General features: G+C 51.0%; 1 protein-coding gene across 8 annotated transcripts in view; it reads right to left on the bottom strand.

Moving 5' to 3' along the window:
- The window catches only part of AMPD2 (adenosine monophosphate deaminase 2), a 947247-nt gene that overhangs the window by 290549 nt on the left and 631011 nt on the right, over positions 1-25687 (bottom strand). For all 8 annotated transcript variants that reach the window (XM_069632996.1, XM_069632994.1, XM_069632993.1 and 5 more), the window contains one exon: positions 3056-3187. In XM_069632996.1, coding sequence (XP_069489097.1) covers positions 3056-3187 — 132 coding nt within the window. The remainder of the gene's footprint in view (positions 1-3055; positions 3188-25687) is intronic.

Here is a 25687-nt window from a genome sequence, read left to right on the forward strand (position 1 = left end):
CCTTTTCAACCGTTAAACAAAGACTTGACTGCAGCTACTAGAACCGTTTGCTCCTGGGCACTTTGCCTTGTACCACTGACTCTGGCACAGGCCTATTGACTTTGGCTAATTCTGTTACAACTGCCTTCTCTAGATTGCTTTTCATCAAGAAATGTGTTGGTGCACCTAGATACACGCCCAACATACACACCAGAAATAGCAATGCTAACCTACTCGCTGTTCCCAGATTCAAGCTAACGAAAATGGGCGGTAATAGCTTCCAGGTGAAAGCAGCCCAACACTAGAACACACTACCACCCTCCGTTAGAGCACCACAAACCTACAACCAATTTAGGCGTAACTACATCCAGTGGCTAAAGAACAAAGACCAATAACCGACACCTTTGTAACTACTGCAAATGTTCTTTTTCAATTTGTAACTCTTTCGTAATTGCACTTCACTGTCTCCTTGTAACTGCACCTCCCCACTGCATCCTTTGTATAAAAATGTAAATAATGTACAGCACTGTAACTAAGCTGAGAATATACTTGTAATGCTTGCGCCCTCATACCTTCTGGCCCGGTGCGCCATATAAATGAATAAACAAACAAACCTAAACTCTTACAACCACCCTTCCTTCCCCTTTATATAGTGTTGAAGTGCCATTTTGCTTGGTTTTCACCTAAATATTGCTTATGCTAAAGTACTACGTTGTCTAACTTGTTCACAATCCTATTGGGAAGTGTTGCTGGTGTGTTTAGGAGTCTAACCCTGTATAACTTGACCTTTCCCTCCCTCTGAAGAAATTGTTAGAGTGCCATTTCTGCTTGGTTTACACTGTGCCATTTTGCTTAGTTTTCACTCTTGCTCAAACTTGTCTACGATTTAAATAGGGAGTTGTGTATACTTTTCTTGACTGTTTTAACTTGCTTTAATGATAGTGATGTGTGTTGAGTTAAGAGTGTGTAAAATAAATATATATATTCTTTTTGATGCAAAGCTTTGGTCAGTGTTTCCTTGTTCCATAGTATTGTAGTCCTATTGTGTAAACCCTGAATACTGCTCATCTCCCTCATGAGATAAGACTGACTGCTCTGCCACAGCTACCAACTAAATCTGTGTGGTACAGACTGATACCAAAGGGGATTTATTACATATACCTGTAGTCCTAATCTTCTGTAGTGCTCCCTGAGGGAACTGCACAGGATTCTGCCTAACATTCAGCCCTCAGCCCCAGGATGGGTCTCACTGAAAACATCAGCCCTCGGGCCCCAGGATGGGTCTCACTACACACATCAGCCCTCAGGCCCCAGGATGGGTCTCACTGCACACATCAGCCCTTGGGCCCCAGGATGGGTCTCACTGCACATATCAGCCCTCAGCCCAAGGATGGGTCTCACTGCACACATCAGCTCTCATGCCCCAGGATGGGTTTCACTGCACACATCAGCCCTCAGGCCCCAGGATGGGTGTCACTGCACACATCAGCCCTTGGGCCCCAGGATGGGTCTCACTGCACACATCAGCTCTCAGGCCCCAGGATGGGTCTCACTGCACACATCAACCTTCAGGCCCTTGGATCGGTCTCACTGAACATATCAGCCCTCAGGCCCCAGGATGGGTCTCACTGTACACATCAGCCCTCAGGCCCCAGGATGGGTCTCACTGCACACATCAGCCCTCAGGCCACAGGGTGGGTCTCACTGCACACATCAGCCCTCAGGCCACAGGATGGTCTCACTGCACACATAATACCCTCTGCCTGACCACAGGATGGGTTTCAAAGAACACATCATACCCTCTCCCAGACGACCGGATGGGCCTCAAAGAACACATCAGACCCTCTCCCTGACCACATGATGGGTCTTGGTTCATGGATCTGATCTTCTCCCTGATCACAGGATAGGCCTCGGTTCATGGATCAGACCCACTGCCTGATCCCAGGATTGGTCTCTGTTCATGGATCAGACCCTCTGCCTGATCACAGGATGGGTCTCGGGTCATGGGTCACACCTTCTCCCTGCTCACAGGATGGGTCTCGGGTCATGGGTCACACCTTCTCCCTGATCACAGGATGGGTCTCGGTTCATGGATCCAATCCTCTCCCTGATCCGAGGATGGGTCTCGATTCATGGATCGGACCCTCTCTCTGATTACAGGATGGGTTTTGGTTCATAGATCAGACCCACTGCCTGATCCCAGGATGGGCCTCGGTTCATGGATCAGACCCTCTGCCTGATCACAGGATGGGTTTCGGTTCATGGGTCTGACTGATCGAAGGATGGGTTTCGGTTCATGGATCAGACTCTCTCCCTGATCCAAGGATTGGTCTCGGTTCATGGATCAGACCCTCTCCTTGATCACAGGATGGGTCTCGGTTCATGGATGAGACCCTCTGCCTGATCCCAGGATGGGTCTCGGTTCATGGATGAGACCTTCTCCCTGATCACAGGATGGGCCTCGGTTCATGGATCAGAACCTCTGCCTGATCCCAGGATGGGCCTCGGTTCATGGATCAGACCCTCTGCCTGATCACAGGATGGGTTTTGGTTCATAGATCAGACCCTCTCCTTGATCACAGGATGGGTCTCGGTTCATGGATGAGACCCTCTGCCTGATCCCAGGATGGGTCTCGGTTCATGGATCAGACCCTCTGCCTGATCACAGGATGGGTCTCGGTTTATGCATCAGACCCTCTGCCTGATCCTAGGATGGGGTTCGGTTCATGGATTAGACCCTCTCCTTGAACCCAGGATGGGGTTCGCTTCATGGATCAGACCCTCTCCCTGATTACAGGATGGGTTTTGCTTCATTGATCACACCCTCTCCCTGATCCCAGGATGGTTCTCGGTTCATGGATTAGACCCTCTCCCTGATCACAGGATGGGGTTAGGTTCATGGATCAGACCCTCTCTCTGATCACAGGATGGGGTTCAGCGTACACTGCAGACCCTCTGGCTGTGCCCTTCAGTGTTCTCAATTCACACGAGATCCTCTGGGTGACTGCAACATGGCCTCATTGCACACACTGCCCCTCCCCCCTTATACTAGATGCCGCCTTTCCTGGCCCATTACCTTGATTATGTGAGCAAAGTATCTCCCCCCGACACGATTGTCCGTCTTAATGAAAATCTCTCGCAGGATGGACTCTCCAATCGGGTTGTACTTGGCGTTGAACTTATCGAAGCGGTGAAAGGTGTTACGATCCTGAGTGAGACGGAGAGAGAGACAATGAACAGAATTAAACAGAGCTTCACCCTCTAATATTAAACATGTTCTCCTCCCTCGCCCTCTAAACCCCAAATTCTACTATAGAAGCATTACTTACCTGTAACAGCCTCAAGCATGAGACCTTCCCCAGATCATTCCCCTTTGGATCCTTCCCGGACCCTCCTCTCCCCCCTTACAGGAATACGTCACTACCGGGTGCCACTTTGGCTCTTTTTGATGCGGGTGAGGAAGACTCTGCATCGCTCCTTGGATTCGACGTTGTACAGGGTGTTGGCGTCATTGGGAATCAGAAGGTGATGCCAAGGCTGGGAAGCTGGTGTTACGGGCAGGTTCCTTTCCTGGATAGGAGGTTCTTAGCTTCATTGACCAGGACAGCAAGCATTGAATCCTTTCCAAGAGCTCAGCAATCAGGGAAACACGGCCACGTAGAAGGCAGCCAGATAATTGGGGTCCATGTCGAAATGCACCCAGAAGGTCCAGCTTTACAGGTCTCCACCCCAATATTTCTGCAGAATGCCGCCATTTCAGCCGTCGCTCTTGTAGACGAGGCAATCAAGATCTGCATTGAACGATTCACGGTTTGATGTCAACATTTTAGGTGAGACATGCTCTACCAATTCGCACCTAGAAACACTTGTGTACAGGCGCGTTATAAATGCCATATATTATCATATCATTACCTTCTCGGAGCTTTGAGTATCATATGCATTTGTTCTGTGCAGATGTTTCAGGCTGTGATGAATATGGAGGGAATACTGGAACTGCTCAGCATGTGAAGAACAATGGGAGAAGGATACTTGTAAATTCCCAGATTGATGTCGATGAAATTTTGATATGTCCTTTATCAAAAATACAGGAAAACATGACAACCTGTTAATGGGTCCTCTATTGGGTGAGGATGCGCTCAGTCCCATGACTGGGGATGCAAGTATCACTTGCAGTGGATGCTTTTTACTGATCATGGGGGCAGTGGGTCTTCTTTCACTGATCATGGGGGCAGTTGGTCTTCTTTCACTGATCATAGGGGCAGTGGGTCTTCTTTCACTGATCATAGGGGCCAGGGGGTCTTCTTTCATTGATCATGGGGGCAGTGGGTCTTCTTTCACTGATCATGGGGACAGGGGGTCGTCTTTCACTGATCATGGGGGGCAGTGGGTCTTTTTCACTTATCTTGGGGCAGTGGGTCTTCTTTCACTGATCATGGGGGCAGTAGGTCTTCTTTCACTGATCATGGGGGCAGTGGGTCTTCTTTCATTGATCATGGGGCAGTAGGGCTTCATTCACTGATCATGGGGGCAGTGGGTCTTCTTTTACTGATCATGGGGGCAGTTGGTCGTCTTTCACTGATCATGGGGGCAGGGAGTCATCTTTCACTGATCATGGGGGCAGTGGCTTCTTTTCACTGATCATGGGGGGCAAGGGGTCTTCTTTCATTGATCATGGGGTAGTGGGTCTTCTTTCACTGATCATGGGGCAGTGGTTCTTCTTTCATTGATCATGGGGGGCAGTGGGTCTTCTTTCACTAATCATGGGGGCAGGGGGTCGTCTTTCACTGATCATGGGGGCAGGGGGGTCTTCTTTCACTGATCATGGGGGCAGTGGGTCTTCTTTCATTGATCATGGGGGGCACTGGATGCTTTTCACTGATCATGGGGCAGTGGTTCTTCTTTCATTGATCATGGGGGCAGTGGGTCTTCTTTCACTGATCATGGGGGTAGTGGGTCTACTTTCACTGATCATGGGGACAGTGGGTCGTCTTTCACTGATCATGGGGGCAGGGAGTCATCTTTCACTGATCATGGGGGCAGTGGCTTCTTTTCACTGATCATGGGGGCCAGGGGGTATTCTTTCATTGATCATGGGGCAGGGGGTTCTTATTTTATTGATAATGGGGTAGTGGGTCTTCTTTCACTGATCATGGGGCAGTGGTTCTTCTTTCACTGATCATGGGGGCAGTGGGTCTTCTTTCACTGATCATGGGTGCAGTGGGTCTTCTTTCACTGATCATGGGGGGCAGTGGGTCTTTTTCACTTATCTTTGGGCAGTGGGTCTTCTTTCACTGATCATGGGGGCAGTAGGTCTTCTTTCACTGATCATGGGGGCAGTGGGTCTTCTTTCATTGATCATGGGGCAGTAGGTCTTCATTCACTGATCATGGGGGCAGTGGGTCTTCTTTTACTGATCATGGGGGCAGTTGGTCGTCTTTCACTGATCATGGTGACAGTGGATGCTTTTCATTGATCATGGGTGCAGTGGGTCTTCTTTCACTGATCATGGGGGGCAGTGGGTCTTTTTTCACTTATCTTGGGGCAGTGGGTCATCTTTCATTGATCATGGGGGGCAGTAGGTCTTCTTTCACTGATCATGGGGGCAGTGGGTCTTCTTTCACTGATCATGGGGGCAGTGGGTCTTCTTTTACTGATCATGGGGGCAGTGGGTCATCTTTCACTGATCATGGTGGCAGTGGATGCTTTTCACTGATCATGGGGGCAGTGGATCTTCTTTCACTGATCATGGGGGCAGTGGGTTGTCTTTCATTGATCATGGGGGGATGTGGGTCTTCTTTCACTGATCATGGGGGCAGTGGGTCTTCTTTCAATGATCATGGGGGAACAGGGTCTTCTTTCACTGATCATGGGGGCAGTGGATCTTCTTTCATTGATCATGGGGCAGTGGGTCTTCTTCACTGATCATGAGGGCAGTGGATCTTCTTTCACTGAACATGGGGGCAGTGGATGATTTTCACTGATCATGGGGGCAGTGGATGCTTTTCATTGATCATGGGGGCAGTGGGTCTTCTTTAATTGATCATGGGGCAGTGGTTCTTCTTTTCACTGATCATGGGGCCAGGGGGTATTCTTTCATTGATCATGGGGCAGGGGGTCTTATTTTATTGATAATGGAGTAGTGGGTCTTCTTTCACTGATCATGGGGCAGTGGTTCTTCTTTCACTGATCATGGGGGCAGTGGGTCTTCTTTCACTGATCATGGGTGCAGTGGGTCTTCTTTCACTGATCATGGGGGGCAGTGGGTCTTTTTCACTTATCTTTGGGCAGTGGGTCTTCTTTCACTGATCATGGGGGCAGTAGGTCTTCTTTCACTGATCATGGGGGCAGTGGGTCTTCTTTCATTGATCATGGGGCAGTAGGTCTTCATTCACTGATCATGGGGGCAGTGGGTCTTCTTTTACTGATCATGGGGGCAGTTGGTCGTCTTTCACTGATCATGGTGACAGTGGATGCTTTTCATTGATCATGGGTGCAGTGGGTCTTCTTTCACTGATCATGGGGGGCAGTGGGTCTTTTTTCACTTATCTTGGGGCAGTGGGTCATCTTTCATTGATCATGGGGGGCAGTGGGTCTTCTTTCACTGATCATGGGGGCAGTGGGTCTTCTTTCACTGATCATGGGGGCAGTGGGTCTTCTTTTACTGATCATGGGGGCAGTGGGTCATCTTTCACTGATCATGGTGGCAGTGGATGCTTTTCACTGATCATGGGGGCAGTGGATCTTCTTTCACTGATCATGGGGGCAGTGGGTTGTCTTTCATTGATCATGGGGGGAAGTGGGTCTTCTTTCACTGATCATGGGGGCAGTGGGTCTTCTTTCAATGATCATGGGGGAACAGGGTCTTCTTTCACTGATCATGGGGGCAGTGGATCTTCTTTCATTGATCATGGGGCAGTGGGTCTTCTTCACTGATCATGAGGGCAGTGGATCTTCTTTCACTGAACATGGGGGCAGTGGATGATTTTTACTGATTATGGGGGCAGTGGATGCTTTTCATTGATCATGGGGGCAGTGGGTCTTCTGTAATTGATCATGGGGCAGTGGTTCTTCTTTCACTGATCATGGGGGGCAGTCAGTCTTATTTCACTGATCATGGGGGCAGGGTGTCCTTCTTTCACTGATCATGGGGGCAGGGGTCTTCTTTCACTGATCATGGGGGCAGTGGGTCTTCTTTCACTGATCATGGGGGGCAGTGGGTGTTTTTCACTGATCATGGGGGCAGTGGGTCTTATTTCACTGATCATGGGGCGAGGGGGTTGTCTTTCACTGATCATGGGGCAGTGGATGCTTTTCACTGATCATGGGGGAAGGGGGTCTTCTTTCACTGATCATGGGGTAGTGGGTCTTCTTTCACTGATCATGGGGGCAGGGTCTTCTTTCATTGATCATGGGGGGCAGTGGGTGCTTTTCACTGATCATGGGGCAGTGGTTCTTCTTTCATTGATCATGGGGGGCAGTGGGTCTTCTTTCACTGATCATGGGGGTAGTGGGTCTGTTTTCACTGATCATGGGGGTAGGGGGTCTTCTTTCACTGATCATGGGGGCAGGGGGTCTTCTTTCATTGATCATGGGGGGCAGTGGATGATTTTCACTGATCATGGGGGCAGTGGATGCTTTTCACTGATCATGGGGGCAGTGGGTCTTCTTTCATTGATCATAGGGGAAAGGGGGTCTTCTTTCACTGATCATGGGGGGCAGTGGGTCTTCTTTCATTGATCATGGGGGGCAGTGGGTGCTTCTCACTGATCATGGGGGCAGTGGGTCGTCTTTCACTGATCATGGGGGCAGGGAGTCATCTTTCACTGATCATGGGGGCAGTGGCTTCTTTTCACTGATCATGGGGGCCAGGGGGTATTCTTTCATTGATCATGGGGTAGTGGGTCTTCTTTCAATGATCATGGGGCAGTGGTTCTTGTTTCATTGATCATGGAGGGCAGTGGGTCTTCTTTCACTGAGCATGGGGGCAGGGGGTCGTCTTTCACTGATCATGGGGGCAGGGGGGTCTTCTTTCACTGATCATGGGGGCAGTGGGTCTTCTTTCATTGATCATGGGGGGCACTGGATGCTTTTCACTGATCATGGGGCAGTGATTCTTCTTTCATTGATCATGGGGGCAGTGGGTCTTCTTTCACTGATCATGGGGGTAGTGGGTCTACTTTCACTGATCATGGGGACAGTGGGTCTTCTTTCATTGATCATGGGGGCAGTGGATGCTTTTCACTGATCATGGGGGCAGTGGATGCTTTTCACTGATCATGGGGGCAGTGGGTCTTCTTTAATTGATCATGGGGCAGAGGGTCTTCTTTCATTAATCATGGGGACAGTGGGTCTTCTTTCACTGATCATGGGGGCAGGGTGTCTTCTTTCACTGATCATGGGGGCAGGGGTCTTCTTTCACTGATCATGGGGGCCGTGGGTCTTCTTTCATTGATCATGGGGGGCAGTGGATGCTTTTCACTGGTCATGGGGGCAGTGGGTCTTCTTTCACTGATCATGGGGGCAGGGAGTCATCTTTCACTGATCATGGGGGCAGTGGCTGCTTTTCACTGATCATGGGGGGCAGGGGGTCTTCTTTCATTGATCATGGGGTAGTGGGTCTTCTTTCACTGATCATGGGGCAGTGGTTCTTCTTTCATTGATCATGGGGGGCAGTGGGTCTTCTTTCACTGATCATGGGGGCAGCGGGTCTTCTTTCATTGATCATGGGGGGCAGTGGGTTTTCTTTCACTGATCATGGGGGTAGTGGGTCTGCTTTCACTGATCATGGGGGCAGGGGGTCTTCTTTCACTGATCATGGGGGCAGGGGGTCTTCTTTCATTGATCATGGGGGGCAGTGGATGATTTTCACTGATCATGGGGGCAGTGGATGCTTTTCACTGATCATGGGGGCAGTGGGTCTTCTTTCATTGATCATGGGGGGCAGTGGGTCTTTTTTCACTTATCTTGGGGCAGTGGGTCATCTTTCATTGATCATGGGGGGCAGTGGGTCTTCTTTCACTGATCATGGGGGCAGTGGATGCTTTTCACTGATCATGGGTGCAGTGGGTCTTCTTTCACTGATCATGGGGGGCAGTGGGTCTTTTTTCACTTATCTTGGGGCAGTGGGTCATCTTTCATTGATGATGGGGGGCAGTGGGTCTTCTTTCACTGATCATGGGGGCAGTGGGTCTTCTTTCACTGATCATGGGGGCAGTGGGTCTTCTTTTACTGATCATGGGGGCAGTGGGTCATCTTTCACTGATCATGGTGGCAGTGGATGCTTTTCACTGATCATGGGGGCAGTGGATCTTCTTTCACTGATCATGGGGGAACAGGGTCTTCTTTCACTGATCATGGGGGCAGTGGATCTTCTTTCATTGATCATGGGGCAATGGGTCTTCTTCACTGATCATGAGGGCAGTGGATCTTCTTTCACTGAACATGGGGGCAGTGGATGATTTTCACTGATCATGGGGGCAGTGGATGCTTTTCATTGATCATGGGGGCAGTGGGTCTTCTTTAATTGATCATGGGGCAGTGGTTCTTCTTTCACTGATCATGGGGGGCAGTCAGTCTTATTTCACTGATCATGGGGGCAGGGTGTCCTTCTTTCACTGATCATGGGGGCAGGGGGTCTTCTTTCACTGATCATGGGGGGCAGTGGGTGTTTTTCACTGATCATGGGGGCAGTGGGTCTTATTTCACTGATCATGGGGCGAGGGGGTTGTCTTTCACTGATCATGGGGCAGTGGATGCTTTTCACTGATCATGGAGGAAGGGGGTCTTCTTTCACTGATCATGGGGTAGTGGGTCTTCTTTCACTGATCATGGGGGCAGGGTCTTCTTTCATTGATCATGGGGGGCAGTGGGTGCTTTTCACTGATCATGGGCAGTGGTTCTTCTTTCATTGATCATGGGGGGCAGTGGGCCTTCTTTCACTGATCATGGGGGTAGTGGGTCTTCTTTCACTGATCATGGGGGCAGAGGGTCTTCTTTCACTGATCATGGGGGCAGGGGGTCTTCTTTCATTGATCATGGGGGGCAGTGGATGATTTTCACTGATCATGGGGGCAGTGGCTTCTTTTCACTGATCATGGGGACCAGGGGGTATTCTTTCATTGATCATGGGGTAGTGGGTCTTCTTTCAATGATCATGGGGCAGTGGTTCTTGTTTCATTGATCATGGAGGGCAGTGGGTCTTCTTTCACTGAGCATGGTGGCAGTGGGTCTTCTTTCACTGATCATGGGGGCAGGGGGTCGTCTTTCACTGATCATGGGGGCACGGGGGTCTTCTTTCACTGATCATGGGGGCAGTGGGTCTTCTTTCATTGATCATGGGGGGCACTGGATGCTTTTCACTGATCGTGGGGTCAGTGGATGCTTTTCACAGATCATGGGGGCAGTGGGTCTTCTTTAATTGATCATGGGGCAGAGGGTCTTCTTTCATTAATCATGGGGACAGTGGGTCTTCTTTCACTGATCATGGGGGCAGGGTGTCTTCTTTCACTGATCATGGGGGCAGGGGTCTTCTTTCACTAATCATGGGGGCAGTGGGTCTTCTTTCACTGATCATGGGGGCCGTGGGTCTTCTTTCATTGATCATGGGGGGCAGTGGGTGCTTTTCACTGGTCATGGGGGCAGTGGGTCTTCTTTCACTGATCATGGGGGCAGGGAGTCATCTTTCACTGATCATGGGGGCAGTGGCTGCTTTTCACTGATCATGGGGGGCAGGGGGTCTTCTTTCATTGATCATGGGGTAGTGGGTCTTCTTTCACTGATCATGGGGGCAGGGTCTTCTTTCATTGATCATGGGGGGCAGTGGGTGCTTTTCACTGATCATGGGGCAGTGGTTCTTCTTTCATTGATCATGGGGGCAGTGGGTCTTCTTTCACTGATCATGGGGGTAGTGGGTCTGCTTTCACTGATCATGGGGGCAGTGGGTCTTCTTTCACTGATCATGGGGGCAGGGGGTCTTCTTTCATTGATCATGGGGGGCAGTGGATGATTTTCACTGATCATGGGGGCAGTGGATGCTTTTCACTGATCATGGGGGCAGTGGGTCTTCTTTCATTGATCATGGGGCAGTGGGTCTTCTTTCACTGATCATGGGGGCAGTGGTTCTTCTTTCACTGATCATGGGGGCCGTGGGTCTTCTTTCATTGATCATGGGGGGCAGTGGGTGCTTCTCACTGATCATGGGGGCAGTGGGTCGTCTTTCACTGATCATGGGGGCAGGGAGTCATCTTTCACTGATCATGGGGGCAGTGGCTTCTTTTCACTGATCATGGGGGCCAGGGGGTATTCTTTCATTGATCATGGGGTAGTGGGTCTTCTTTCAATGATCATGGGGCAGTGGTTCTTGTTTCATTGATCATGGAGGGCAGTGGGTCTTCTTTCACTGAGCATGGTGGCAGTGGGTCTTCTTTCACTGATCATGGGGGCAGGGGGTCGTCTTTCACTGATCATGGGGGCAGGGGGGTCTTCTTTCACTGATCATGGGGGCAGTGGGTCTATTTTCATTGATCATGGGGGGCACTGGATGCTTTTCACTGATCATGGGGCAGTGATTCTTCTTTCATTGATCATGGGGGCAGTGGGTCTTCTTTCACTGATCATGGGGGTAGTGGGTCTACTTTCACTGATCATGGGGACAGTGGGTCTTCTTTCATTGATCATGGGGGCAGTGGATGCTTTTCACTGATCGTGGGGGCAGTGGATGCTTTTCACTGATCATGGGGGCAGTGGGTCTTCTTTAATTGATCATGGGGCAGAGGGTCTTCTTTCATTAATCATGGGGACAGTGGGTCTTCTTTCACTGATCATGGGGGCAGGGTGTCTTCGTTCACTGATCATGGGGGCAGGGGTCTTCTTTCACTAATCATGGGGGCAGTGGGTCTTCTTTCACTGATCATGGGGGCCGTGGGTCTTCTTTCATTGATCATGGGAGGCAGTGGGTGCTTTTCACTGGTCATGGGGGCAGTGGGTCTTCTTTCACTGATCATGGGGGCAGGGAGTCATCTTTCACTGATCATGGGGGCAGTGGCTGCTTTTCACTGATCATGGGGGGCAGGGGGTCTTCTTTCATTGATCATGGGGTAGTGGGTCTTCTTTCACTGATCATGGGGCAGTGATTCTTCTTTCATTGATCATGGGGGCAGTGGGTCTTCTTTCACTGATCATGGGGGTAGTGTGTCTTCTTTCATTGATCATGGGGGCAGTGGATGCTTTTCACTGATCATGGGGGCAGTAGGTCTTCTTTAATTGATCATGGGGCAGAGGGTCTTCTTTCATTAATCATGGGGACAGTGGGTCTTCTTTCACTGATCATGGGGGCAGGGTGTCTTCTTTCACTGATCATGGGGGCAGGGGTCTTCTTTCACTAATCATGGGGGCAGTGGGTCTTCTTTCACTGATCATGGGGGCCGTGGGTCTTCTTTCATTGGTCATGGGGGGCAGTGGGTGCTTTTCACTGGTCATGGGGGCAGTGGGTCTTCTTTCACTGATCATGGGGGCAGGGAGTCATCTTTCACTGATCATGGGGGCTGTGGCTGCTTTTCACTGATCATGGGGGGCAGGGGGTCTTCTTTCATTGATCATGGGGTAGTGGGTCTTCTTTCACTGATCATGGGGCAGTGGTTCTTCTTTCATTGATCATGGGGGGCAGTGGGTCTTCTTTCACTGATCATGGGGGCAGTGGGTCTTCTTTCACTGATCATGGGGGCAGGGGGTCGTCTTTCACTGATCATGGGGGAAGTGCCTGCTTTTCACTGATCATGGGGGGCAGGGGGTCTTCTTTCACTGATCATGGGGTAGTCGGTCTTCTTTCACTGATCATGGGGGAAGTGGGTCTTCTTTCATTGATCATGGGGGGCAGTGGATGCTTTTCACTGATCATGGGGCAGTGGTTCTTCTTTCTTTGATGATTTGGGCAGTGGGTCTTCTTTCACTGATCATGGGGCAGTGGTTCCTCTTTCATTGATCATGGAGGGCAGGGGGTCTTCTTTCACTGATCATGGGGGCAGGGTGTCTTATTTCACTGATCATGGGGGCAGTGGGTGCTTTTCACTGATCATGGGGGAAGTGGGTCTCCTTTCACTGATCATGGGGGCACTGGGTCATCTTTCACTGATCATGGGGGCAGTGGCTGCTTTCCACTGATCATGGGGGCAGTGGGTCTTCTTTCATTGATCATGGGGGGCATTGGATGTTTTTCACTTATCATGGGTGCAGTGGGTCTTATTTCACTGATCATGGGGGAAGTGGGTCTTCTTTCATTGATCATGGGGGCAGTGGATGATTTTCACTGATCATGGGGGCAGTGGATGCTTTTCACTGATCATGGGGGCAGTTGGTCTTCTTTAATTGATCATGGGGCAGTGGGTCTTCTTTCACTGATCATGGGGGCAGTGGTTCTTCTTTCACTGATCATGGGGGGCAGTGGGTCTTCTTTCATTGATCATGGGGACAGTGGGTCTTCTTTCACTGATCATGGGGGCAGGGGTCTTCCTTCACTGATCATGGGGGCAGTGGGTCTTCTTTCACTGATCATGGGGACAGTGGGTCTTCTTTCATTGATCATGGGGGGCAGTGGATGCTTTTCACTGATCATGGATGGGGCAGTGGTTCTTCTTTCATTGATCATGGGGGGCAGTGGGTCTTCCTTCACTGATCATGGGGACAGTGGGTCTTCTTTCATTGATCATGGGGGGCAGTGGATGCTTTTCACTGATCATGGATGGGGCAGTGGTTCTTCTTTCATTGATCATGGGGGGCAGTGGGTCTTCCTTCACTGATCATGGGGGCAGTGGGTCTTCTTTCACTGATCATGGGGGCAGTGGGTCTTCTTTCACTGAACATGGGGGCAGTGGTTCTTCTTTCACTGATCATGGGGGGCAGTGGGTCTTCTTTCATTGATCATGGGGGGCAGTGGGTCTTCTTTCATTGATCATGGGGACAGTGGGTCTTCTTTCACTGATCATGGGGGCAGGGGTCTTCTTTCACTAATCATGGGGGCAGTGGGTCTTCTTTCACTGATCATGGTGGCCGTGGGTCTTCTTTCATTGATCATGGGGGGCAGTGGGTGCTTTTCACTGATCATGGGGCAGTGGGTCTTCTTTCACTGATCATGGGGGCAGGGAGTCATCTTTCACTGATCATGGGGGCAGTGGCTACTTTTCACTGATCATGGGGGGCAGGGGGTCTTATTTTATTGATCATGGGGTAGTGGGTCTTCTTTCACTGATCATGGGGCAGTGGTTCTTCTTTCATTGATCATGGGGGGCAGTGGGTCTTCTTACACTGATTATGGGGGCAGTGGGTCTTCTTTCACTGATCATGGGGGCAGGGGGTCGTCTTTCACTGATCATGGGGGCAGTGGCTGCTTTTCACTGATCATGGGATCAGGGGGTCTTCTTTCACTGATCATGGGGACAGTGGGTCTTCTTTCATTGATCATGGGGGGCAGTGGATGCTTTTCACTGATCATGGATGGGGCAGTGGTTCTTCTTTCATTGATCATGGGGGGCAGTGGGTCTTCCTTCACTGATCATGGGGGCAGTGGGTCTTCTTTCACTGATCATGGGGGCAGGGGGTCGTCTTTCACTGATCAACGGGGCAGTGCCTGCTTTTCACTGATCATGGGGGGCAGGGGGTCTTCTTTCACTGATCATCGGGGAAGTGGGTCTCAATTCTTTGATCATGGGGGGCAGTGGATGCTTTTCACTGATCATGGGGCAGTGGTTCTTCTTTCTTTGATCATGGGGGCAGTGGGTCTTCTTTCACTGATCATGGGGTTAGTGGGTCTGCTTTCACTGATCATGGGGGCAGGGGGTGCTTTTCACTGATAATGGGGGCAGTGGGTCTTCTTTCACTGATCATGGGGGCGGGGGGTCATCTTTCACTGATCATGGGGGCAGTGGCTGCTTTCCACTGATCATGGGGCAGTGGGTCTTCTTACACTGATCATGGGGGCAATGGGTCTTCTTTCATTGATCATGGGGGTAGTGGGTCTTCTTTCACTGATCATGGGGGCAGTGGGTCTTCTTTCATTGATCATGGGGGGCAGTGGGTGCTTTTCACTGATCATGGGGCAGTGGGTCTTCTTACACTGATCATGGGGGCAATGGGTCATCTTTCATTGATCATGGGGGTAGTGGGTCTGCTTTCACTGATCATGGGGGCAGTGGGTCTTCTTTCACTGATCATGGGGGCAGTGGGTCTTCTTTCATTGATCATGGGGGCAGTGGGTCTTTTTTCACTTATCTTGGGGCAGTGGGTCATCTTTCATTGATCATGGGGGGCAGTGGGTCTTCTTTCACTGATCATGGGGGCAGTGGGTCTTCTTTCACTGATCATGGGGGCAGTGGGTCATCTTTCACTGATCATGGTGGCAGTGGATGCTTTTCACTGATCATGGGGGCAGTGGATCTTCTTTCACTGATCATGGGGGCAGTGGGTTGTCTTTCATTGATCATGGGGGGAAGTGGGTCTTCTTTCACTGATCATGGGGGCAGTGGGTCTTCTTTCAATGATCATGGGGGAACAGGGTCTTCTTTCACTGATCATGGGGGCAGTGGATCTTCTTTCATTGATCATGGGGCAGTGGGTCTTCTTCACTGATCATGAGGGCAGTGGATCTTCTTTCACTGAACATGGGGGCAGTGGATGATTTTCACTGATCATGGGGGCAGTGGATGCTTTTCATTGATCATGGGGGCAGTGGGTCTTCTTTAATTGATCATGGGGCAGTGGTTCTTCTTTCACTGATCATGGGGGGCAGTCAGTCTTATTTCACTGATCATGGGGGCAGGGTGTCCTTCTTTCACTGATCATGGGGGCAGGGGTCTTCTTTCACTGATCATGGGGGCAGTGGGTCTTCTTTCACTGATCATGGGGGGCAGTGGGTGTTTTTCACTGATCATGGGGGCAGTGGGTCTTATTTCACTGATCATGGGGCGAGGGGGTTGTCTTTCACTGATCATGGGGCAGTGGATGCTTTTCACTGATCATGGGGGAAGGGGGTCTTCTTTCACTGATCATGGGGTAGTGGGTCTTCTTTCACTGATCATGGGGGCAGGGTCTTCTTTCATTGATCATGGGGGGCAGTGGGTGCTTTTCACTGATCATGGGGCAGTGGTTCTTCTTTCATTGATCATGGGGGGCAGTGGGTCTTCTTTCACTGATCATGGGGGTAGTGGGTCTGCTTTCACTGATCATGGGGGTAGGGGGTCTTCTTTCACTGATCATGGGGGCAGGGGGTCTTCTTTCATTGATCATGGGGGGCAGTGGATGATTTTCACTGATCATGGGGGCAGTGGATGCTTTTCACTGATCATGGGGGCAGTGGGTCTTCTTTCATTGATCATAGGGGAAAGGGGGTCTTCTTTCACTGATCATGGGGGGCAGTGGGTCTTCTTTCATTGATCATGGGGGGCAGTGGGTGCTTCTCACTGATCATGGGGGCAGTGGGTCGTCTTTCACTGATCATGGGGGCAGGGAGTCATCTTTCACTGATCATGGGGGCAGTGGCTTCTTTTCACTGATCATGGGGGCCAGGGGGTATTCTTTCATTGATCATGGGGTAGTGGGTCTTCTTTCAATGATCATGGGGGCAGTGGTTCTTGTTTCATTGATCATGGAGGGCAGTGGGTCTTCTTTCACTGAGCATGGGGGCAGGGGGTCGTCTTTCACTGATCATGGGGGCAGGGGGGTCTTCTTTCACTGATCATGGGGGCAGTGGGTCTTCTTCCATTGATCATGGGGGGCACTGGATGCTTTTCACTGATCATGGGGCAGTGATTCTTCTTTCATTGATCATGGGGGCAGTGGGTCTTCTTTCACTGATCATGGGGGTAGTGGGTCTACTTTCACTGATCATGGGGACAGTGGGGCTTCTTTCATTGATCATGGGGGCAGTGGATGCTTTTCACTGATCATGGGGGCAGTGGATGCTTTTCACTGATCATGGGGGCAGTGGGTCTTCTTTAATTGATCATGGGGCAGAGGGTCTTCTTTCATTAATCATGGGGACAGTGGGTCTTCTTTCACTGATCATGGGGGCAGGGTGTCTTCTTTCACTGATCATGGGGGCAGGGGTCTTCTTTCACTGATCATGGGGGCCGTGGGTCTTCTTTCATTGATCATGGGGGGCAGTGGATGCTTTTCACTGGTCATGGGGGCAGTGGGTCTTCTTTCACTGATCATGGGGGCAGGGAGTCATCTTTCACTGATCATGGGGGCAGTGGCTGCTTTTCACTGATCATGGGGGGCAGGGGGTCTTCTTTCATTGATCATGGGGTAGTGGGTCTTCTTTCACTGATCATGGGGCAGTGGTTCTTCTTTCATTGATCATGGGGGCAGTGGGTCTTCTTTCACTGATCATGGGGGCAGCGGGTCTTCTTTCATTGATCATGGGGGGCAGTGGGTTTTCTTTCACTGATCATGGGGGTAGTGGGTCTGCTTTCACTGATCATGGGGGCAGGGGGTCTTCTTTCACTGATCATGGGGGCAGGGGGTCTTCTTTCATTGATCATGGGGGGCAGTGGATGATTTTCACTGATCATGGGGGCAGTGGATGCTTTTCACTGATCATGGGGGCAGTGGGTCTTCTTTCATTGATCATGGGGGGCAGTGGGTCTTTTTTCACTTATCTTGGGGCAGTGGGTCATCTTTCATTGATCATGGGGGGCAGTGGGTCTTCTTTCACTGATCATGGGGGCAGTGGATGCTTTTCACTGATCATGGGTGCAGTGGGTCTTCTTTCACTGATCATGGGGGGCAGTGGGTCTTTTTTCACTTATCTTGGGGCAGTGGGTCATCTTTCATTGATGATGGGGGGCAGTGGGTCTTCTTTCACTGATCATGGGGGCAGTGGGTCTTCTTTCACTGATCATGGGGGCAGTGGGTCTTCTTTTACTGATCATGGGGGCAGTGGGTCATCTTTCACTGATCATGGTGGCAGTGGATGCTTTTCACTGATCATGGGGGCAGTGGATCTTCTTTCACTGATCATGGGGGAACAGGGTCTTCTTTCACTGATCATGGGGGCAGTGGATCTTCTTTCATTGATCATGGGGCAGTGGGTCTTCTTCACTGATCATGAGGGCAGTGGATCTTCTTTCACTGAACATGGGGGCAGTGGATGATTTTCACTGATCATGGGGGCAGTGGATGCTTTTCATTGATCATGGGGGCAGTGGGTCTTCTTTAATTGATCATGGGGCAGTGGTTCTTCTTTCACTGATCATGGGGGGCAGTCAGTCTTATTTCACTGATCATGGGGGCAGGGTGTCCTTCTTTCACTGATCATGGGGGCAGGGGGTCTTCTTTCACTGATCATGGGGCGAGGGGGTTGTCTTTCACTGATCATGGGGCAGTGGATGCTTTTCACTGATCATGGAGGAAGGGGGTCTTCTTTCACTGATCATGGGGTAGTGGGTCTTCTTTCACTGATCATGGGGGCAGGGTCTTCTTTCATTGATCATGGGGGGCAGTGGGTGCTTTTCACTGATCATGGGCAGTGGTTCTTCTTTCATTGATCATGGGGGGCAGTGGGCCTTCTTTCACTGATCATGGGGGTAGTGGGTCTTCTTTCACTGATCATGGGGGCAGAGGGTCTTCTTTCACTGATCATGGGGGCAGGGGGTCTTCTTTCATTGATCATGGGGGGCAGTGGATGATTTTCACTGATCATGGGGGCAGTGGATGCTTTTCACTGATCATGGGGGCAGTGGGTCTTCTTTCATTGATCATGGGGCAGTGGGTCTTCTTTCACTGATCATGGGGGCAGTGGTTCTTCTTTCACTGATCATGGGGGCCGTGGGTCTTCTTTCATTGATCATGGGGGGCAGTGGGTGCTTCTCACTGATCATGGGGGCAGTGGGTCGTCTTTCACTGATCATGGGGGCAGGGAGTCATCTTTCACTGATCATGGGGGCAGTGGCTTCTTTTCACTGATCATGGGGACCAGGGGGTATTCTTTCATTGATCATGGGGTAGTGGGTCTTCTTTCAATGATCATGGGGCAGTGGTTCTTGTTTCATTGATCATGGAGGGCAGTGGGTCTTCTTTCACTGAGCATGGTGGCAGTGGGTCTTCTTTCACTGATCATGGGGGCAGGGGGTCGTCTTTCACTGATCATGGGGGCACGGGGGTCTTCTTTCACTGATCATGGGGGCAGTGGGTCTTCTTTCATTGATCATGGGGGGCACTGGATGCTTTTCACTGATCGTGGGGGCAGTGGATGCTTTTCACAGATCATGGGGGCAGTGGGTCTTCTTTAATTGATCATGGGGCAGAGGGTCTTCTTTCATTAATCATGGGGACAGTGGGTCTTCTTTCACTGATCATGGGGGCAGGGTGTCTTCTTTCACTGATCATGGGGGCAGGGGTCTTCTTTCACTAATCATGGGGGCAGTGGGTCTTCTTTCACTGATCATGGGGGCCGTGGGTCTTCTTTCATTGATCATGGGGGGCAGTGGGTGCTTTTCACTGGTCATGGGGGCAATGGGTCTTCTTTCACTGATCATGGGGGCAGGGAGTCATCTTTCACTGATCATGGGGGCAGTGGCTGCTTTTCACTGATCATGGGGGGCAGGGGGTCTTCTTTCATTGATCATGGGGTAGTGGGTCTTCTTTCACTGATCATGGGGGCAGGGTCTTCTTTCATTGATCATGGGGGGCAGTGGGTGCTTTTCACTGATCATGGGGCAGTGGTTCTTCTTTCATTGATCATGGGGGGCAGTGGGTCTTCTTTCACTGATCATGGGGGTAGTGGGTCTGCTTTCACTGATCATGGGGGCAGGGGGTCTTCTTTCACTGATCATGGGGGCAGGGGGTCTTCTTTCATTGATCATGGGGGGCAGTGGATGATTTTCACTGATCATGGGGGCAGTGGATGCTTTTCACTGATCATGGGGCAGTGGGTCTTCTTTCATTGATCATGGGGCAGTGGGTCTTCTTTCACTGATCATGGGGGCAGTGGTTCTTCTTTCACTGATCATGGGGGCCGTGGGTCTTCTTTCATTGATCATGGGGGGCAGTGGGTGCTTCTCACTGATCATGGGGGCAGTGGGTCGTCTTTCACTGATCATGGGGGCAGGGAGTCATCTTTCACTGATCATGGGGGCAGTGGCTTCTTTTCACTGATCATGGGGGCCAGGGGGTATTCTTTCATTGATCATGGGGTAGTGGGTCTTCTTTCAATGATCATGGGGCAGTGGTTCTTGTTTCATTGATCATGGAGGGCAGTGGGTCTTCTTTCACTGAGCATGGTGGCAGTGGGTCTTCTTTCACTGATCATGGGGGCAGGGGGTCGTCTTTCACTGATCATGGGGGCAGGGGGGTCTTCTTTCACTGATCATGGGGGCAGTGGGTCTATTTTCATTGATCATGGGGGGCACTGGATGCTTTTCACTGATCATGGGGCAGTGATTCTTCTTTCATTGATCATGGGGGCAGTGGGTCTTCTTTCACTGATCATGGGGGTAGTGGGTCTACTTTCACTGATCATGGGGACAGTGGGTCTTCTTTCATTGATCATGGGGGCAGTGGATGCTTTTCACTGATCGTGGGGGCAGTGGATGCTTTTCACTGATCATGGGGGCAGTGGGTCTTCTTTAATTGATCATGGGGCAGAGGGTCTTCTTTCATTAATCATGGGGACAGTGGGTCTTCTTTCACTGATCATGGGGGCAGGGTGTCTTCGTTCACTGATCATGGGGGCAGGGGTCTTCTTTCACTAATCATGGGGGCAGTGGGTCTTCTTTCACTGATCATGGGGGCCGTGGGTCTTCTTTCATTGATCATGGGGGGCAGTGGGTGCTTTTCACTGGTCATGGGGGCAGTGGGTCTTCTTTCACTGATCATGGGGGCAGGGAGTCATCTTTCACTGATCATGGGGGCAGTGGCTGCTTTTCACTGATCATGGGGGGCAGGGGGTCTTCTTTCATTGATCATGGGGTAGTAGGTCTTCTTTCACTGATCATGGGGCAGTGATTCTTCTTTCATTGATCATGGGGGCAGTGGGTCTTCTTTCACTGATCATGGGGGTAGTGTGTCTTCTTTCATTGATCATGGGGGCAGTGGATGCTTTTCACTGATCATGGGGGCAGTGGATGCTTTTCACTGATCATGGGGGCAGTAGGTCTTCTTTAATTGATCATGGGGCAGAGGGTCTTCTTTCATTAATCATGGGGACAGTGGGTCTTCTTTCACTGATCATGGGGGCAGGGTGTCTTCTTTCACTGATCATGGGGGCAGGGGTCTTCTTTCACTAATCATGGGGGCAGTGGGTCTTCTTTCACTGATCATGGGGGCCGTGGGTCTTCTTTCATTGGTCATGGGGGGCAGTGGGTGCTTTTCACTGGTCATGGGGGCAGTGGGTCTTCTTTCACTGATCATGGGGGCAGGGAGTCATCTTTCACTGATCATGGGGGCTGTGGCTGCTTTTCACTGATCATGGGGGGCAGGGGGTCTTCTTTCATTGATCATGGGGTAGTGGGTCTTCTTTCACTGATCATGGGGCAGTGGTTCTTCTTTCATTGATCATGGGGGGCAGTGGGTCTTCTTTCACTGATCATGGGGGCAGTGGGTCTTCTTTCACTGATCATGGGGGCAGGGGGTCGTCTTTCACTGATCATGGGGGAAGTGCCTGCTTTTCACTGATCATGGGGGGCAGGGGGTCTTCTTTCACTGATCATGGGGTAGTCGGTCTTCTTTCACTGATCATGGGGGAAGTGGGTCTTCTTTCATTGATCATGGGGGGCAGTGGATGCTTTTCACTGATCATGGGGCAGTGGTTCTTCTTTCTTTGATGATTTGGGCAGTGGGTCTTCTTTCACTGATCATGGGGCAGTGGTTCCTCTTTCATTGATCATGGAGGGCAGGGGGTCTTCTTTCACTGATCATGGGGGCAGGGTGTCTTATTTCACTGATCATGGGGGCAGTGGGTGCTTTTCACTGATCATGGGGGAAGTGGGTCTCCTTTCACTGATCATGGGGGCACTGGGTCATCTTTCACTGATCATGGGGGCAGTGGCTGCTTTCCACTGATCATGGGGGCAGTGGGTCTTCTTTCATTGATCATGGGGGGCATTGGATGTTTTTCACTTATCATGGGTGCAGTGGGTCTTATTTCACTGATCATGGGGGAAGTGGGTCTTCTTTCATTGATCATGGGGGCAGTGGATGATTTTCACTGATCATGGGGGCAGTGGATGCTTTTCACTGATCATGGGGGCAGTTGGTCTTCTTTAATTGATCATGGGGCAGTGGGTCTTCTTTCACTGATCATGGGGGCAGTGGTTCTTCTTTCACTGATCATGGGGGGCAGTGGGTCTTCTTTCATTGATCATGGGGACAGTGGGTCTTCTTTCACTGATCATGGGGGCAGGGGTCTTCCTTCACTGATCATGGGGGCAGTGGGTCTTCTTTCACTGATCATGGGGACAGTGGGTCTTCTTTCATTGATCATGGGGGGCAGTGGATGCTTTTCACTGATCATGGATGGGGCAGTGGTTCTTCTTTCATTGATCATGGGGGGCAGTGGGTCTTCCTTCACTGATCATGGGGACAGTGGGTCTTCTTTCATTGATCATGGGGGGCAGTGGATGCTTTTCACTGATCATGGATGGGGCAGTGGTTCTTCTTTCATTGATCATGGGGGGCAGTGGGTCTTCCTTCACTGATCATGGGGGCAGTGGGTCTTCTTTCACTGATCATGGGGGCAGTGGGTCTTCTTTCACTGAACATGGGGGCAGTGGTTCTTCTTTCACTGATCATGGGGGGCAGTGGGTCTTCTTTCATTGATCATGGGGGGCAGTGGGTCTTCTTTCATTGATCATGGGGACAGTGGGTCTTCTTTCACTGATCATGGGGGCAGGGGTCTTCTTTCACTAATCATGGGGGCAGTGGGTCTTCTTTCACTGATCATGGTGGCCGTGGGTCTTCTTTCATTGATCATGGGGGGCAGTGGGTGCTTTTCACTGATCATGGGGCAGTGGGTCTTCTTTCACTGATCATGGGGGCAGGGAGTCATCTTTCACTGATCATGGGGGCAGTGGCTACTTTTCACTGATCATGGGGGGCAGGGGGTCTTATTTTATTGATCATGGGGTAGTGGGTCTTCTTTCACTGATCATGGGGCAGTGGTTCTTCTTTCATTGATCATGGGGGGCAGTGGGTCTTCTTACACTGATTATGGGGGCAGTGGGTCTTCTTTCACTGATCATGGGGGCAGGGGGTCGTCTTTCACTGATCATGGGGGCAGTGGCTGCTTTTCACTGATCATGGGATCAGGGGGTCTTCTTTCACTGATCATGGGGACAGTGGGTCTTCTTTCATTGATCATGGGGGGCAGTGGATGCTTTTCACTGATCATGGATGGGGCAGTGGTTCTTCTTTCATTGATCATGGGGGGCAGTGGGTCTTCCTTCACTGATCATGGGGGCAGTGGGTCTTCTTTCACTGATCATGGGGGCAGGGGGTCGTCTTTCACTGATCAACGGGGCAGTGCCTGCTTTTCACTGATCATGGGGGGCAGGGGGTCTTCTTTCACTGATCATCGGGGAAGTGGGTCTCAATTCTTTGATCATGGGGGGCAGTGGATGCTTTTCACTGATCATGGGGCAGTGGTTCTTCTTTCTTTGATCATGGGGGCAGTGGGTCTTCTTTCACTGATCATGGGGTTAGTGGGTCTGCTTTCACTGATCATGGGGGCAGGGGGTGCTTTTCACTGATAATGGGGGCAGTGGGTCTTCTTTCACTGATCATGGGGGCGGGGGGTCATCTTTCACTGATCATGGGGGCAGTGGCTGCTTTCCACTGATCATGGGGCAGTGGGTCTTCTTACACTGATCATGGGGGCAATGGGTCTTCTTTCATTGATCATGGGGGTAGTGGGTCTTCTTTCACTGATCATGGGGGCAGTGGGTCTTCTTTCATTGATCATGGGGGGCAGTGGGTGCTTTTCACTGATCATGGGGCAGTGGGTCTTCTTACACTGATCATGGGGGCAATGGGTCATCTTTCATTGATCATGGGGGTAGTGGGTCTGCTTTCACTGATCATGGGGGCAGTGGGTCTTCTTTCACTGATCATGGGGGCAGTGGGTCTTCTTTCATTGATCATGGGGGCAGTGGGTCTTCTTTAATTGATCATGGGTGCAGTGGGTCTTCTTTCACTGATCATGGGGGCAGTGGGTCTTCTTTCATTGATCATGGGGGGCAGTGGGTGCTTTTCACTGATCATGGGGCAGTGGGTCTTCTTACACTGATCATGGGGGCAATGGGTCTTCTTTCATTGATCATGGGGGTAGTGGGTCTTCTTTCACTGATCATGGGGGCAGTGGGTCTTCTTTCACTGATCGTGGGGGCAGTGGGTCTTCTTTAATTGATCATGGGGCAGTGGGTCTTCTTTCACTGATCATGGGGGCAGTGGTTCTTCTTTCACTGATCATGGGGGGCAGAGGGTCTTCTTTCATTGATCATGGGGACAGTGGGTCTTCTTCCACTGATCATGGGGGCAGGGTGTCTTCTTTCACTGATCATGGGGGCAGGGGTCTTCTTTCACTAATCATGGGGGCAGTGGGTCTTCTTTCACTGATCATGGGGGTCGTGGGCCTTCTATCATTGATCATGGGGGGCAGTGGGGGCTTTTCACTGATCATGGGGGCAGTGGGTGTTCTTTCACTGATCATGGGGGCAGGGAGTCATATTTCACTGATCATGGGGGCAGTGGCTGCTTTTCACTGATCATGGGGGCAGGGGGTCTTCTTTCATTGATCATGGGGTAGTGATTCTTCTTTCACTGATCATGGGGCAGTGGTTCTTCTTTCATTGATCATGGGGGGCAGTGGGTCTTTCACTGATCATGGGGGCAGGGCGGATGGCGGGCTGATGAGAGTTGAGGATCGAACCCGCGTGAGGAATAGAAGCGCCTGGAAGCACGTAAGTAAGCTCTTGTAGCCTGCTTCACGATGCGCACTAACTGTCCCTTTTATCTTGCAGGTACAAGTTCGGAGCTTTAGAGAAGCTGAAGGGTGCTGGAATACCCACTGGATTCGGCGTGGGAAGGAGTAATGGCACGTGAGTAATAAAGTTGCCCAATGTCTTTAAACGCACCTTCTTTTGTCTTTCAGATGCGGGATGCAGCGCTGAAGGCCTCCGGAGCGTGCGAAGAGCTGGTAAGCTTTTGTCTTTTAGATGCCGGAATGCAGTGCGAAGACCTCCGGAGCATGCGAAGAGTAGGTAAGCCTTTGTCTTTCAGATGCCGGAATGCAGCGCGAGGCGTTGGTGACTGCCGATGGACCAGGTAAGAGATGCGCTGCCACTGAAGACCGTAGTGCTAACCTGTTCTTTCTTTGTCTTTACAGGTGCTGCTGAAGACTGGATTCCAGGATGGTAAGCCTTTGTTCCCTTAGGCCCAGGATCAGAAGCAGAAGACACGATGAGCGTTCTGCTGCAGAGAATGCAGAATAACGCAAAGCAAGATTCATCCATCGGGTGTGGTTTAAATAGCCTCCTGTAGTGCTTAGGTGTCTCCTTCCACAGCCTCGCCTAGGTGAGAAAAGAGTTCCTGCTTTCCAGAAGAGTTCCAGTGTTCTGAACCTAGGGAGTGGCTCCTGCCCCACCCAACAGGAAAAGTAGTCCCAAACAGAAGAGGATCAGGGGCTGAACTGGCAGGTAAGTAAGCAGCATGGTCTGCTGCAGGT

This window comes from Ambystoma mexicanum, chromosome 13, assembly GCF_040938575.1.
Source record: "Ambystoma mexicanum isolate Mex_15411 chromosome 13, UKY_AmexF1_1, whole genome shotgun sequence".
Classification (NCBI taxonomy): domain Eukaryota; kingdom Metazoa; phylum Chordata; class Amphibia; order Caudata; family Ambystomatidae; genus Ambystoma; species Ambystoma mexicanum.